The following is a 13,893-nucleotide window of genomic DNA, read 5'->3' on the forward strand; positions in this document are numbered from 1 at the left end:
GCTATTTATTTGAGTCTATTTGTATTATGTTATTTATTATTGTTATTTATTTAATTTTTTACTTTCCCTCACACATTTTTCTCAAGCTCTATGTTGGAGTTATTTCAGTTGATGTTATTGAAGCATAAATGTTGAAAATTCCAAAGTTTTGACTATTTTTTTAAATATACAAAATAACATTAATTACCAAATGGATATTCCCCCCCCCCCCCCCCCCCCCCCCCCCCCCCCCCCCGCCCAAAAAAAAAAAAAAAAAGGATCGAAAACAGGTACCGAAAAATACCGGTATCGATTCGCAGGTACCGAGTATCGGTATCGTATCGATTCAGATGTGAAAGGTACCCATCCCTAGTCCTCACCATGTCCTCACTGTGTCCCTCAGGGTGTCCCAGCTGCTGTCCCTCGCCACCACGCTGTGCTCTCAGGAGTCGTCCCTCCTGGGCCTGCCGGACTTCCCGGTGGACAACCTCGTGCCGGCGCTGCGCGTCCTGGTGAGACGGCGTGGCGGGGGGAGCGGGACGCGGCGAGACGGTGGCGAGCGGGGACCTCTGACCGGCTGTCCTTTGTGTCGTCCCGCCGCAGAACTCGTTCCCGGCGCTGTCGCCGCAGCAGCTGGTGCAGCGGCTGTACCCCTACAGCAGCATCCTGGGCCGGGAGGGCCGCGGCGCCGTGGAGGGCGTGCTGAGCGTGAGTCTCGTCCCCGTCTCCGTCAGAGCGTGAAGACGTCCCCGTCTCAGCCGTCCCCGTCTCAGCACCCTGTCGTCCCCGCAGAGGTTCGAGCTCCTGGACGGCCGCCGCCCGCCGCCGCCCTGCAGCATCCAGACGGTCTCCAGCAGCAAGGACGGCGGCGGACTGGCCGACGTGACGCTGCGCACGGCGGACGGCGAGGTCACCTTCCAGGTACCGCCGCACGGCTGGAGAGTGAATGGATGAATGGATGAATAAGTGAATGAATGGTTGATTCCTGGTCACAATGCGACACAGAAAATACAAACAACAAACAGACCAGGAGATGATTCATGAGGATCCATGTGGATGCAGCAATATCGGTGTGGACTCGGGTCCTGGTTTTGGGGTTGGGGGTCGGGTCCCGGTGTGGGGTCGGGGTCGGGTCCCGGTCGGGGGTCGGGTCCCGGTGTGGGGTCGGGGGTCGGGTCCCGGTTCGGGTACATTGAGACGTCGGGACGGCAGAGTTGACCGGGTGTGTCATCAGTTCACTGCTCCGTGGATTCAGCTCCAGGTTTCCGGGACTCGCCGGCGATGCTTGATGCTGATGTTGATTAAATCCCCGACCGACTCGTTAACGGCGGGTTCAGATCGCAGACGCCGTCGTGTCCTGGCGTCTCGCGCCGGTCGGCGGTGGCGTAGCGGTGCGGAGTCGGTGCTGAGGCGGTTTCCTGCAGCGCCGTCGCCTTTGCGTTTCGTTTTGCATATGATGTTTTGGTATTTTTTAAGTACTCGGTATCGTCAAGTAACTAGAAGTTCGTCCTCGTACTTGTCCTTGTGCAGAATCAAAGTGGTGTTTTAGGCTCGTGAGAGGAATCCGGAGTGCTTGGGGGAACACCAGCCTTATGTTTGACACCAGTGATTCATGTTTTGTTTGTTTTAACGAACATGACTGTGATGGGAGGCCGGACTCGGACTCGCCTGGTGAATTGAGGAGACAGAAGAACGAGACCAGAAAACATTTCAGACTCACCGTTTCTGCCCCCTGTGGCGTCTGGTGGAACTGCAACACTCGCCCCACGATCACTAAACTCAACCGGTCGTACTTTATGGAGCATTTGACAGATTTAAATGTCACGAACAGACTGTGCACACACGTCTAAACTGAGGCATGAATGAATATTTAAATGTTTATGAGCTGCAAAAATTCTCTGTTGCTTTATTTCTGTGGTTAATAAAAGAAGTTTAACACCCAATAAAAAAGGGAAAATGTGCTGCTTTTTATGTAATTCTAAATGGGAATTTGTTTAGTAATTGAGCTGAAAAGCCATAAAAACTCATTGTTCAGCCATTTGTTGTTGTTTTTGTGTTTTAATGTCTGGCGGAGCGGATAATCTGAGAATTCCCACGAGTCTCTGCTGCTCGGCTCTGAAATCCGCAACCAGAAAACCGATTCTGAGAAAAGGGAGCGACTGAGTCCTACTTTCTGCAGAGATAGTCCACCGTCACATGACACACACACACACACACACACACACACACACACACATCCAGGTTTGTATTTCTGTCCTTGTGAGGACACTCATTGACATAATGCATTTACTAGCCCCTGACCCTGACCCTGACCCTGACCCTGACCCAAACCACCACACAGCCGAACCCTAAAGAAATGTTTTTGACCTTTGACTTTTTTCAGTAACAACATGGTCAAGAAAACACTGTTTCCCTCATTAGGACTGGAAAAAGGTCCCACAAGGCACATCGTGCAGGTTTTCCTATCCTTGTGGGGACATTTGGTCCTCACAAGGATAGAAACACACACACACACACACACACACACACACACACACACACACACACACACACACACACACACAGTAGCGCTCCGTGTTATCGCCCTCTGATACTCTGAAGAAACACGTCTGTTGCTCAACTCTTCTTCTGGGAAGTTCATCCTCAGTCGTGCTGCACCGATCCGTCCCAGACCGTCGAGAACAGCTGCTGCTGCTGCAGTGGTTTGCCCTCCAGTGCCCGGGTCGCTGGTTTGATCCCCAGCAGGTCATTAATTAAAACAATAATTAAACACTGTACAGTGTTTTAACACTTTCAAAAGGAATGAAGTGTGACTTTCTTTATCTGACGTACATATCTTAATCTAGATTTTCTTAAAGTTCCTTCTTGTGGACTTCTGGGTAAATTGACATAAATGGGTGGATTCAAGCTTGTGAGGGTGTTTTTGCTCCAGGTGTTCCGGTCTGTGGTGAAGTTGTGTTAAACGTGTGTTCTGGCTCAGGTTCCGGCGGGCACCCGGCGGCCGCGGCCCCCCGACAGCAGCCCCGCCTTCATCAACACGCCCAGCCACGTCCAGCTGATGGCCGACATGATGCAGTCGCACATGGTGAAGGACGTCTGCCTGATCGGAGCCAAGGTCTGGACGCACCTGGACACAAACCCACACAGGCTCAGGAGACGGTTTCATCTGGGATTTAGGACGAAGAGATCAGATGAGAGTAACCCATGTGTGAAAAGGAAAGATCAGTGGCCTCAACGAAACTCCGCCTAAAATGGTGGTGGGGGGACCAATTAGAAAATTATCTCATAATGAAAAGGGTTTTTTTTTTTTTTTTATCATTGCTCTGCATCGCTTTTTGTCAAAGTCTTCCCCAGAAAACCACACCCATATTTTTCAAAATTTCAAGTTCAGGTCAACAGAAACCTCTTTTTTTTTCTTGAATCAGTCTTTTTTTTTCCAATGGTGAAACACTGATTTGTTCAGGTAATTTCTATGAGTAATAATATAAAAATAGTCAATATCATGGAACGTGGCCCAGTTCAGAGGTAGCAGAGGCCGTAGTGCCAGTAAGTCTCATCTGAGGTGGGATCTGTTGGACTCACTCTGAGGGCCGCTCGGCCCCCCGGGGCCCGAAAAATACAAAACCACCAATAAACAAAACCCTCAAACAGGAAACTCATGGTGATCTGCATCACACGGCAGGAAAAAAAGCCTCAAATCCCACTTTTCCCCCCAGATTTCCCTGAAATCAGATTTTTTTTTTTTCTCCACATTGAATCTGATTTTACATCAGAAAATGCTGCTTCTGCTGTTTGGAGAAAGGGTTTAACTCTCCACAGAGACGGGCAAATACAATCTGCTTGGTTATTTAATCTAAAGACGGCGTGGAAGCGTCTGACCGCGGCGTCTCGTCCCTCCAGGGCTGCGGGAAGTCGGTGATCGCCAGAGAGTTCGCCGAGATGCTGGGCTACAGCGTGGAGCCCGTCATGCTCTACCAGGTGAGGACAGCGCCGCTCGGGACGCCGCACAGTGACTTTATCATGTGTGAAAGCAGCACGTGACCCCCCCCCCACACACACACACACACACACACACACACACACACACACATAAATAATGAGGAGCGTGACTCAGACCATCTGTCTGGAGCGTTTCTCCCGTTGTCCCTCTTCACGTCTGTGTAAATTCTAACTGAGCTGCTCGGTTCACCCTGGATCAGTGTCGATTATATTCTAAATAGAATCACTTGTTCTGTCCCGAATGCCCAAAATCAGTCAAAGAAGCCAGGAAGGCAGTGAAAGTCTGAAAATCTGAGTTTTGAAAGCGGTGATTAAAAGGTGAACGTCTTGGATGCTGCGTTTGTTTTGTTAGCTTTTCTTGGTGCAGTCGTCCCGTCGAGACGCGAGACCGCGGCGCTCCAGCAGTTTAGAGAAAAACGTGAAATCTGTATAATGAGAGCTCAGATGTTTGTTTTTCATCTTAATATTTATCCAGATTTTGGGAGATTTCAGCAGATTTTTCACACATTTGAAACTCGTCTATCGTCACTGTTTGACGATGAACAGGATCGGAGTCTCAGGTTTGCTGAACTCCACGGAGTAAAGATGGATTTAAAGGCTTCCAGACAGACGTCCAGTGTTGAATGCTGGGAAGGCTCCCGGCCGGCGTTCTGCGGCGCTGTGCGGCGCGGCGTGCGGCCATCCACGTGACGTCCATGCAGGAAGCGGCGGCGCTCCGAGCCTTTCTGTGTTCCTGCGTCGGGCCTCACCTATTTTTAGCCGGCGGAGGTCAAGGGTGACTCCTGCTGCGGGAGTTGTAGAATCTGCCATGAGGCCGTTCATCTGCTCGGCGCCGAAAATCCCATTTTTGGGGAAAAAAAAAAACAAAAAACAAAACGACACGCGAGGCCGAAGAGAGGCCGGGAGAGGAAGGCGGTTTTTGTTTTTAATAGATGAGCTCTGTGACCAGAACATGGAGGGTTCTGCTCAGACGCTGAAGGGAGAACTCGAACTCGCCGTTCTGGCTGAGAAGTTGGTTTTAGAATCTTCCAGATGAGCTGGTCGCGTTATGGGTCCAGCCTGAGCCGGGCCGGCCCACCGCCCTCCTCTGAGCCCCCTCCGTGACACGGCGGCGTGACGGTGGATATGACGGGCCGTTCCCCCCCCCCCCTCGGTCAGCGGCGGTGTCTGATTTAGCAGCTGGGTCAGATCAGGAGGGGGCGCCGTGCCGCGCCGCGCCGTTCCAGGCCAAACAAATTGGAAGCATGTGTTTGACAGCAGGAGGCTCTGGAGAGGACGCCTCGTTTCCACCTCCACTGACTGGACTGGGGGTCAAACATAAGGCCCGTGGGCCACAACTGGCCTGAAGGAGGCTCCAATCTGGCCTTTCAAACCAGCAACCAAATGGTCAACATTTCTAATAATTTAAATTTGATCCCCCCCCCCCCCCCCCCCCCCCCCCACCCCCCACTAGGGAAGCACCGGTCCCGGTTCCTGATATCAATATTGCAGTTTTGGCTGATAGCCAATATTTATCAGTACAGATATTGGTATAAAAATAGTTTAGTTTTGTGAACTGAAAACCATGAAAAAGGAACAAATTTCTTATTTTACAAAACTTCAAACGTAATTAAATACCAGAGTTAGTTTTAGGATTAATTTAACACTTGAAACAAGTTTGTCCATGAAATTTGAGTTTAACTTTAAAGTTTTTAATCATCAACCACAAATCAAACACCTTGACAGGTTTTGTAACTGAAATCAATTTAAACTAGTCAGACGTATCGCGCTCCCTTGTTTTTATCAGATTTCAGTACCGTAACACTGAGACTGAGCTAGGGCTGCGCGATTAACCGACACCGAGTCGAAATTGAGGTTTTAACTCCTGCGGTAACCGAGCCGCACAGGGCTGAGGTTTTTCGAGGCATTTGAGTGACAGACCTATCCACCAATCAAAACGTTCGAGTCTTGCGTTCTATGCAGCAGCCAGATCCAGAGGAAACACGTCTGTGTACCAACACCTGAAGTCTCACCTCTACACAACAGGACATTAACAGAAACGTTGACAAGTCGTAGGTTATTCTCTCTCTCTCACCCGATCGCCCCACAGCTCAGCCTTCATCCAGCGTGTGGATGCGATCATCTCTCTCCATGAAAACATGAAGCTGCAGCCCAAGAATGTGAGGGAAGACGACCCAGAGCAGGATTACTAAACTAAGAATATTACCGCAAAAAGGATTATTTATTTCCATTTATTTCTCATTGAAAACTGTTGTCTAAGTAATGCTCTGTGAACCATGCAATCAAAACCAGTATTGAATTACAATTTCGACAGCATTGGGTTTTGATTATTTGTTATTTATTTCATTAAAACAGCACACTCTTTTTTCCAAACATGATGCGGACACGCATGTTGGCGTCTCGGCTGCCGCCGCCTGAAGTTTTTTGCACTTTATGTTGTGCAGTTAAATTCAAAATAAAGTCAAGGTGTCAGCCTTTGTTTTGTGAGGGTTAAAATGTCAGAAGGACTGTTGATGCTTGTGTCTTGTTCGCGTTGGAACGCCACCAATGCGCACGCGGTTTCTCCTGTACTACATTTTTGGGCTCAGCTGTGCGCATTCCATACAGGCGCCGTCAAGTCAGTTTACGTTATGTGTTATTTTGTGTGTCAACTTGAGCAAGACCGTGTGAAAGTAACAAGAATTTTTTCGACCATAATTTTAGCGGTTTTCTGCATTTGAAAGTATAAAATGTGAAAATCGCATTATCGGTCAGAAAAATCGCAGTTAGGTTTTTTTGTCAAAATCGTGCAGCCCCAGACTCAGACATTGATGCTGTCATGAAAACTAGCTAACTAGCATTAGCCTCTAAGCCGTGCTGTCAGGGACAGTTTGGAAAAACCTGCAGAATGCAGCAAATCCAGGAAAAATGTTTTGGTCATTTCTCTGTTTTGCTGCGGAAGTTTTTGTTAGAATTGGCTTCGTGTTGAGATTAGAAATTTCGAAATGTTGTTATGCCTCTGGAGGAGTCAACATGGTGTCCAGTAGGACTCTCATCACAGAATAATAGAGGCACTCATTTTTAACGTTCACATTTCGTTACCTGCTCCACCATAACCCCCTTTAAGAAAGACCAGGACCCCATCAGACCCTCAGTCACATCTCAGAGCAGGAGCCTTGACATGGAGGCCTTGGGAACGTTCCCAGTAACCAGCAGGGGGGTGAGGGAGGCCGCGAGGCCCGACCAGACGACCGGGTGTGTCCATCTGCTGCCTCCTCCTGCAGGACATGACGGCCCGGGACCTGCTCCAGCAGAGGTACACCCTCCCCAACGGGGACACGGCGTGGAGGCCGTCGCCACTGGTCACCGCCGCCATCGAGGGCAAGCTGCTGCTTCTGGACGGCGTCCACAGGGTCAACCTGGGGACGCTGGCCGTGCTGTCCAGGTACTTCGGCCGACCCAGAACCCCGCTCCCGGTCCGGGATGCGGTCGCCGTGGTGAATTCAGAAAACGCTGTGGACATTCAGTGTGTCAGAACCGCCTCCCTTTAGTGCTTGACATGAATTTAAAACCGCTGCTGCTGTGACATTTGTCAAACGCTAACCGCTGGTGTCCTCCTCCATAGTGGTCTTGGTCTTGACTTGATCTCAGCCGTTAAAGCCTTGGTCTTGGGATGCTCTGGTTTTGTTCTTGGTCTTGGTCTTTACTCCATCACAGCCCCTTAAAGTCTTAGTTTTATGATGCTCTGGTCCTGGTTTTGGGATGCTTTGTTCTTGGTTTTTGCTTGGTCTGGGCCACTTCAGGTCTTGGTCTTGACCCTGTCTCAGCCTCTTAATGTCTTGGTCGTGGTCTTGACTTGGTTTTGGGATGCTCTGGTTTTGGTTTTTACTTGGTCTTGGCCTCTTGGAATCTTGGTCTTGACCCTGTCTCAGCCTCTCAAAGTTTTGGTCTTGGCTTGGTCTTTGTCTTGACTTGGTCTTGGGATACCCTGGTTTTGGCCCTGATTTGGTCTTGGCCCCTGAAAATCTTGGTCTTGTCGTGATACTTATTTGGTCTCGTCCTCCTTAAAGTCTTGATTTTGGCCCCTTGAGGTCTTGGCCCCTGAAAATGTTGCTCTTGGCCCCTTGACGTTTTGGCCCCTGAAAGTCTTGGTCTTGGTTCTGATTTGGTCTTGGCCCCTTAACGTCTTGGTTTGTCTTGGTGTTAGGATGCTCTGGTCTTGATCCTGCTTTGGTCTCAGCCTGTTAATGTCTTGGTCTTGTCTTAGTGTTAGGATGCTGTGGTATTGGTCTGGATTTGGCCTTGGCCTCTTAACGTCATGGTCTTGAGCTTGTCTTGGTTTTGGTCCTGATTTGGTCTTGGCCCCTGAAAGTTTTGGTCTTGGTCCTGAGTTGGTCTCAGCCTCTTAAAGTTTTGGTCTTGTCTTGGTCTTGTGTTGGTTTTGTTCCTGATTTGGTCTCAGTGTCTTAGTCTTGATCTTGCCTTGGTGTTAGGATGCTGTGGTCTTGGTCTGGATGTAGTCTTGGGCTTGGTGGTCTTGACCACAGCTCCTCTGAACACGCTTTGTTTTGTGCTCCAGGCTGCTGCACGACCGGGAGCTGGACCTGTATGACGGGACCAGGCTGCTGAGGTGGGACCGGTACCAGGCGCTGAAGGAGCAGCTGCAGTTCACCGACCAGCAGATGCAGGAGCGGTACGCTAACGCGCCTTTTCACTGACGGCTCTGCTTCACTACGATCCACTCCGCTTTGTTTACCCCGAATCACTGGAAACAACCGCCAGATTCCGTTATCTCCAAATGAAAACAGAAAAAAGACCACATTGACCCATGTGCATGTAGAGAAGAAGATTAGCGCCAGATCAGCTAACTCAGTGCTAGCATACAGTGAAATCTCCAGAAACACACAGACAAAGTTAGCATTGATGCTGCAACACATTACAAATGCATTTTCTCTTCTTATTTAACTCAAAATTATATATTTATATCTGCAGTCATGTAGTATTTTATTGGCTTCTTTGTCTTTAAAGTGAGGAAAGATGAACTGCTGTAACTGACTTCTTCTGCTTTTCAAGACAAAACACAGACAGTCCAACAAGCATCCGCTCCACCTGGTGGTGAGGAGGCGTCACTGCATCAGAATTCTGAGCTCTGAGATGTGACTGTGATATGATGAGGCTCACATTGTGGATCATGTGAATTCTTTCTGTGTGTGTGTGTTATCTTCGTCTTTTGGAGTTTTTCATGGGATCCTGTCAGAGAGGGAGTGAAACCAGGTGTTCACCCTGAAAATAACCCAGAGTTCGCTCTGCTGCGTTTTGCAGAACGTTATGATTTATTGAAGAAGTAATAATAGATTCATGACTCAGGGAGATTATTTAACACCGAAACTCTGAACCGTCGTCTCTGAAATCCAGTCGCAGCGTTTCAGCTGCTCAGCTCTGATTGTGTGTGTGTGAACGGCTTTTGTTGGTCGGTCTGGACTTTGATTCCTCTGTGTGTGTGTGTGGTGTGTGTGTGTGTGTGGGTGTGTGTGTGTGTGGTGTGTGTGTGTGTGTGTGTGTGGTTGTGTGTGTGTGTGTGTGTGTGTGTGTGTGTGTGTGTGTGGTGTGTGTGTGTGTGTGTGTGTTGCCTAAAAACAGCCAAGGTTGGCAGGAAGGATGTTTGTGGTGGGCTGTCTGGTCTGGAATAAACCCACTTCCTCTTTTCCTCGCCTCCTGTGGCTCAGTGTGTGTGTGTGTGAGTGTGTGTTTTTATATCTCATTAGGTGTTCAGGATCGCTGGTGAACATAAGTGCTCGGAGATGGATGAGATGAGTTGCTAGGCAACAGAGCGTGTTATTTTCAGGTGTATCTATGTGTGTTGTCTGTATGGGTCAGCCATAACATTATGACCGCCTGTTTCTGAAGGCGTGCTGTGCTCTCTGCGCCGTCGTGTCGGCGGCAGGTGATTCAGGTGGTGGAGGTCGTGACGTGAAGCGTGAATCATCCTGCAGGAAAGAGGTCAAATCCATGAACCGGTGTAGATGTGGGGTGAGACGCATCCCGCTCACTAAACCACCGAGCAAATTGTAAAAATGGCAGAGAAAAGCAGCGCAGGCATCAGTGATGCTGCTGTGAAAGCTAGCTAGCTAGCATTAGCCTCAAAGCCGTGCTGTCAGGGTGTTAAAACACCCATAATGCAACAGCTGTAGAGCTTTTCCTCGGGAGACGAAGATTTAATTTGAAGTGGAGATAAAGTCTGAAGCCGTCGGGTTGGGCGAGCGCTGCTGGAGCAGCAGGTGGTCCGGGCCTTCGCTGCTGTTGTGTGACGAGCAGAACGCCGTCGGCAGCGGCCATGATGGCCGGCTCACGTGCCCCCGCCACTCCGGGGTGAATTCATCCCGTGGCGGCGTGGGCGTCTCGTGGACTTGGCTGTCCGCTCCAATCAGAGCATCCTGCCGCCGTCTGTCAGGAGTCGTGCTCCCGACCCTGACGCTGATGGCGAGGGACACGGCCGTGACGGGCGCCGCCCGCACCTGCAGCCCTCCATTCCGCCGTCTCCCTGTGCTTCCAGGTCCATCCTGGCCGTCCACCCGTCGTTTCGGGTGCTGGCGCTGGCCGAGCCCCCGGCGGTGGGCGGCGGTCCGGCCGGCCGGGGCCAGCAGTGGCTGGGTCCGGAGCTGCTCACCATGTTCCTGTACCACAGCGTCCGGCCGCTGGGCCAGGCGGAGGAGATGGACCTCATCCTGGGACTGGTGAGTCCGGGTCCGGGTCCGGGTCTGGGTCTGAGCCGCCGCCCTCTCACGCTCTCTCCTGTCTCCATCCAGACTCCCGCCGTTCCAAAGGAGGCGGCGGAGCAGCTGCTGCAGCTCACACACACTCTGAGGAAGACCAGCGACCCCACAGTGAGCGTCGGCGTGCACGGTGTGTGTACGTGTGTGTGAAGGGATTGTTAATGTGTGTGTGTGTGTGTTCAGGCGCAGTCCCTGGCCTCGTCGCTCTCCACCAGGCAGCTGCTGAGGATCTGCCGCCGGCTCTCCCAGTACCCCGAGGAGAGCGTGGCTCACGCCGTCAGTAAAGCCTGTCTCTCCAGGTGCGCCCTGGCACCGCCGCCGCCATGCGACCGCCGCCGCCTCATGTTTTCATCAGGTTCAGGGCCGACGAACGCTCATACCGCCGCTGACCACTAGCTGGAGCTGCATCACTTTGAGCCGGCAGGGCCGTAGTTTCCTCAGTACCATTTCACACCACTAGATGTCAGCATGTAGCAACAGAATGAGGCTAAAGCGCCGCAGGAAAACCTCCATTACTGCTGGATCTGGCTGACAGCGCAAGAAAAATGTCTCCAAAACATAATCTGCTCAGCAGAAGACAAAGTAAAGACAGAAAATGAAGCAAAAAACACTCAAGAGTGAGAAACTTGTTGTTCGTCGTCGTTTCTTCCTGTTTTGAAGCATTTTGAATCATCTTGTGTACAAATTAGCTTCGCTCTTTTTGTTTTGTTGGACTCACCGAAAAGAGTCGACTCGTTTGGCTCCTCAGATTTCCTTGATACTAAAGTGGCAAATGTTGGCTCAGCCAGAGAGCACAGATCCACGTCCACGCTGTTCAGTCCAGCTGTCTTCATGTCTCCGTGGCTCCGGGTGGACAGTGTGGTCCCGTCCAGGACCGTTCTGAAGCAGCTTACATGAAGTTTAGTGTTTCTGCTGCCTGTTCTGAGAGCTGATGTTTAAAATGAATACTAATGCTAAGTGTGTGTGTGTGTGTGTGTGTGTGTGCTGCAGGTTCCTGCCCAGTCTGGCCCGTGCCTCTCTGGAAAAGACCCTGACCAACTGCTCCATCCAGACCAGCCCGGATCCAGCAGAGTCCAGCCGGGATCGTCCCTGTGAGTCCACTGCTGAGTCTCCATCCAGCCGACAGACTGGAGCAGAACCACCCAGCTGCTCTGCATCTGGGCTGAAACTGCCTAACCCTGACCCTTGACCCTATTCCTGACCCTTGACCCTATTCCTAATGTTCACCCTAACCTAACAGCGGCAGTGTGGTTCAGTCTTTAAACCTTCAGGAATCGACGATCAGCTGTTTCTTCTGCCGTTTCAGTCACTCGGCAGAGGAAACAGAAGTCTGACCGCCAGAGGTGAAGATTTCACGTTTCCTTCATCTCGCCGTTTGTCCCGTGTTTCCTCAGGCGTGGTCAAAGACGGAGTGTTGACTATCGGAGAAGTTTCTGCTCCGGTTTACAACCCCAGCGAGAAAATGAAGATTCCCGACGTGCTGTTCTACGACAATCCACAGGTAGAGGAACACGTCTGTGTCTGTGTGTCATCTGGTTTCTGATTTCGTTCTTGTCACCGTCAGCACTGAGCTTTTGCTCCTCCAGTCCGGTTCAGACTGTCGGCAGCGTGTCGTTCTCTGCAGGTGTGTGTGGCTTCACCAGGAAAACATCCAGCAGCAGCGGCGGGTGGCTCGACCTGCTCACTCTGTTCAGACAGACGGATTTCTCCAAAGCGAAACCGTTTTTACTGGAAACGTCGTGAAAACGGGACAGTGAGCTTTTAAGGAGTGAAATTCTTCTGAATGTAGCTTCGTGGTCGTGGTTAAAAAGACGTCCTGATGTGGACAGGAAGCTGGAGCCGCCACCCCAGCTGTGTTCTGGGCGTTAAACCGACCCGACTCCGGTGAATCGGAGCTCAGTGATTCTCCTCCGCTCATCCTGGCAGCCCGGCTGCTGTCGTCCAGCCCACAGTGAAAACAACAGAAACAACTCGCCGCTCCACGCCGGTGCCGCCGAGGCCCGGTCTGACCGGACCGCCGCGTGGCCGCCCAGCAGGGGGCCGCCCAGCAGGGGGCCGCCGGCTCAGAAAGTGACATCTCGTGGAAACGGATGACGAAAGGCGACCCACATTCTGGCCTCCCATCCCCGTCCTGCCCTTCTTTCCTTTTCCGGCTGCTCTGAGAGAAGCAGGCTGCGATGGGAAGATGTCCTACTTTCTCCATGACCTGCTTTCTGATTTGGAAGAGAAAAGAAACCCAGCAACAAACTTTGATTTTAAAAAGGCGTCTGCCGGTTTGTGAGCCGTTGATCAAATGAAGTGTTTTTCTTTTGTAACCTCTGCAGCACATGATGGTGATGGAGGACATGCTGAAGGACTTCCTGCTGGGGGAGCACCTGCTGCTGGTGGGAAACCAGGTGAGGGACATGAAGGGACGTTTTTGATTTGAGGCAATCAGAGTCGCCGGAACATCCACACGTGCGGTGTTCAGGATCTTAAGTTTTCCACACTGAGCGCTCGTAACTCTTGATTTCCTCGTTAATTTTCAGCTCTTTTCAAACTCTCCAGTTCAGCTTCAGTCTGAGTGGAAGGTTTATTGTTGTGCAGTCGATGGTTCAATGCCTGGTGGTAACAAACATTAATCCATCATACCTGACCTAAATTAAAGCATGATGAAGGTTATCAGAAGAAAGGGAAGTAAAAAATCCCTCTTTCCTCTGACCGAAGTGTAAAGTATCTGATGTGATGTTGGTTGAAGTGAGAGCCGGTTCACAGCAGAAACACTTCCTCCCGATTCAGGAAGTTCAGCTTCAGAACCGAACGGGGGAACACTCCTCTTCTTCCTCTTCTTGAGCTTATTGAATATGTGGACAGCCAGCCTGGATTCTGAATGTCGTTATGATTTCATTCAGTCATTTATTCATGCATTCATTCCCTCATTGTCACATCCATGTATTCTTTTTTTCCAATCGTTTTTCTACACATTCGTTCTTTTTTCCTTCATTTTTTCATCCACTGAGGTGTTTGCTCATTTTTCATTCTTTCATACATTCATTCATTCTTTCATTAACTCATTCATCTCCCCATCCATTCATTAATTCATGCATTGAGGTATTTAGTCAGTTATCCATCCGTCCATCCGTTCCTCATGTTCAGGGTTAAAGGGGGGGGGGGGTCTGAGCGC

The 13,893-nt window shown here is 50.5% G+C and overlaps 1 protein-coding gene across 1 annotated transcript in view; it reads left to right on the plus strand.

The window, feature by feature from the left end:
* Positions 1 to 13,893, plus strand: part of vwa8 (von Willebrand factor A domain containing 8) — a 59,582-nt gene that overhangs the window by 11,480 nt on the left and 34,209 nt on the right. The window contains exons 8-20 of the mRNA XM_030111903.1: positions 383 to 491; positions 583 to 687; positions 772 to 900; positions 2,960 to 3,094; positions 3,880 to 3,957; positions 7,242 to 7,402; positions 8,537 to 8,650; positions 10,511 to 10,691; positions 10,764 to 10,841; positions 10,914 to 11,029; positions 11,721 to 11,821; positions 12,125 to 12,231; positions 13,055 to 13,126. Of these exons, the coding sequence (XP_029967763.1) occupies positions 383 to 491; positions 583 to 687; positions 772 to 900; positions 2,960 to 3,094; positions 3,880 to 3,957; positions 7,242 to 7,402; positions 8,537 to 8,650; positions 10,511 to 10,691; positions 10,764 to 10,841; positions 10,914 to 11,029; positions 11,721 to 11,821; positions 12,125 to 12,231; positions 13,055 to 13,126 (1,486 nt within the window). The remainder of the gene's footprint in view (positions 1 to 382; positions 492 to 582; positions 688 to 771; positions 901 to 2,959; positions 3,095 to 3,879; positions 3,958 to 7,241; positions 7,403 to 8,536; positions 8,651 to 10,510; positions 10,692 to 10,763; positions 10,842 to 10,913; positions 11,030 to 11,720; positions 11,822 to 12,124; positions 12,232 to 13,054; positions 13,127 to 13,893) is intronic.

This window comes from Salarias fasciatus, chromosome 16 (assembly GCF_902148845.1).
Source record: "Salarias fasciatus chromosome 16, fSalaFa1.1, whole genome shotgun sequence".
In the NCBI taxonomy this organism is placed as follows: domain Eukaryota; kingdom Metazoa; phylum Chordata; class Actinopteri; order Blenniiformes; family Blenniidae; genus Salarias; species Salarias fasciatus.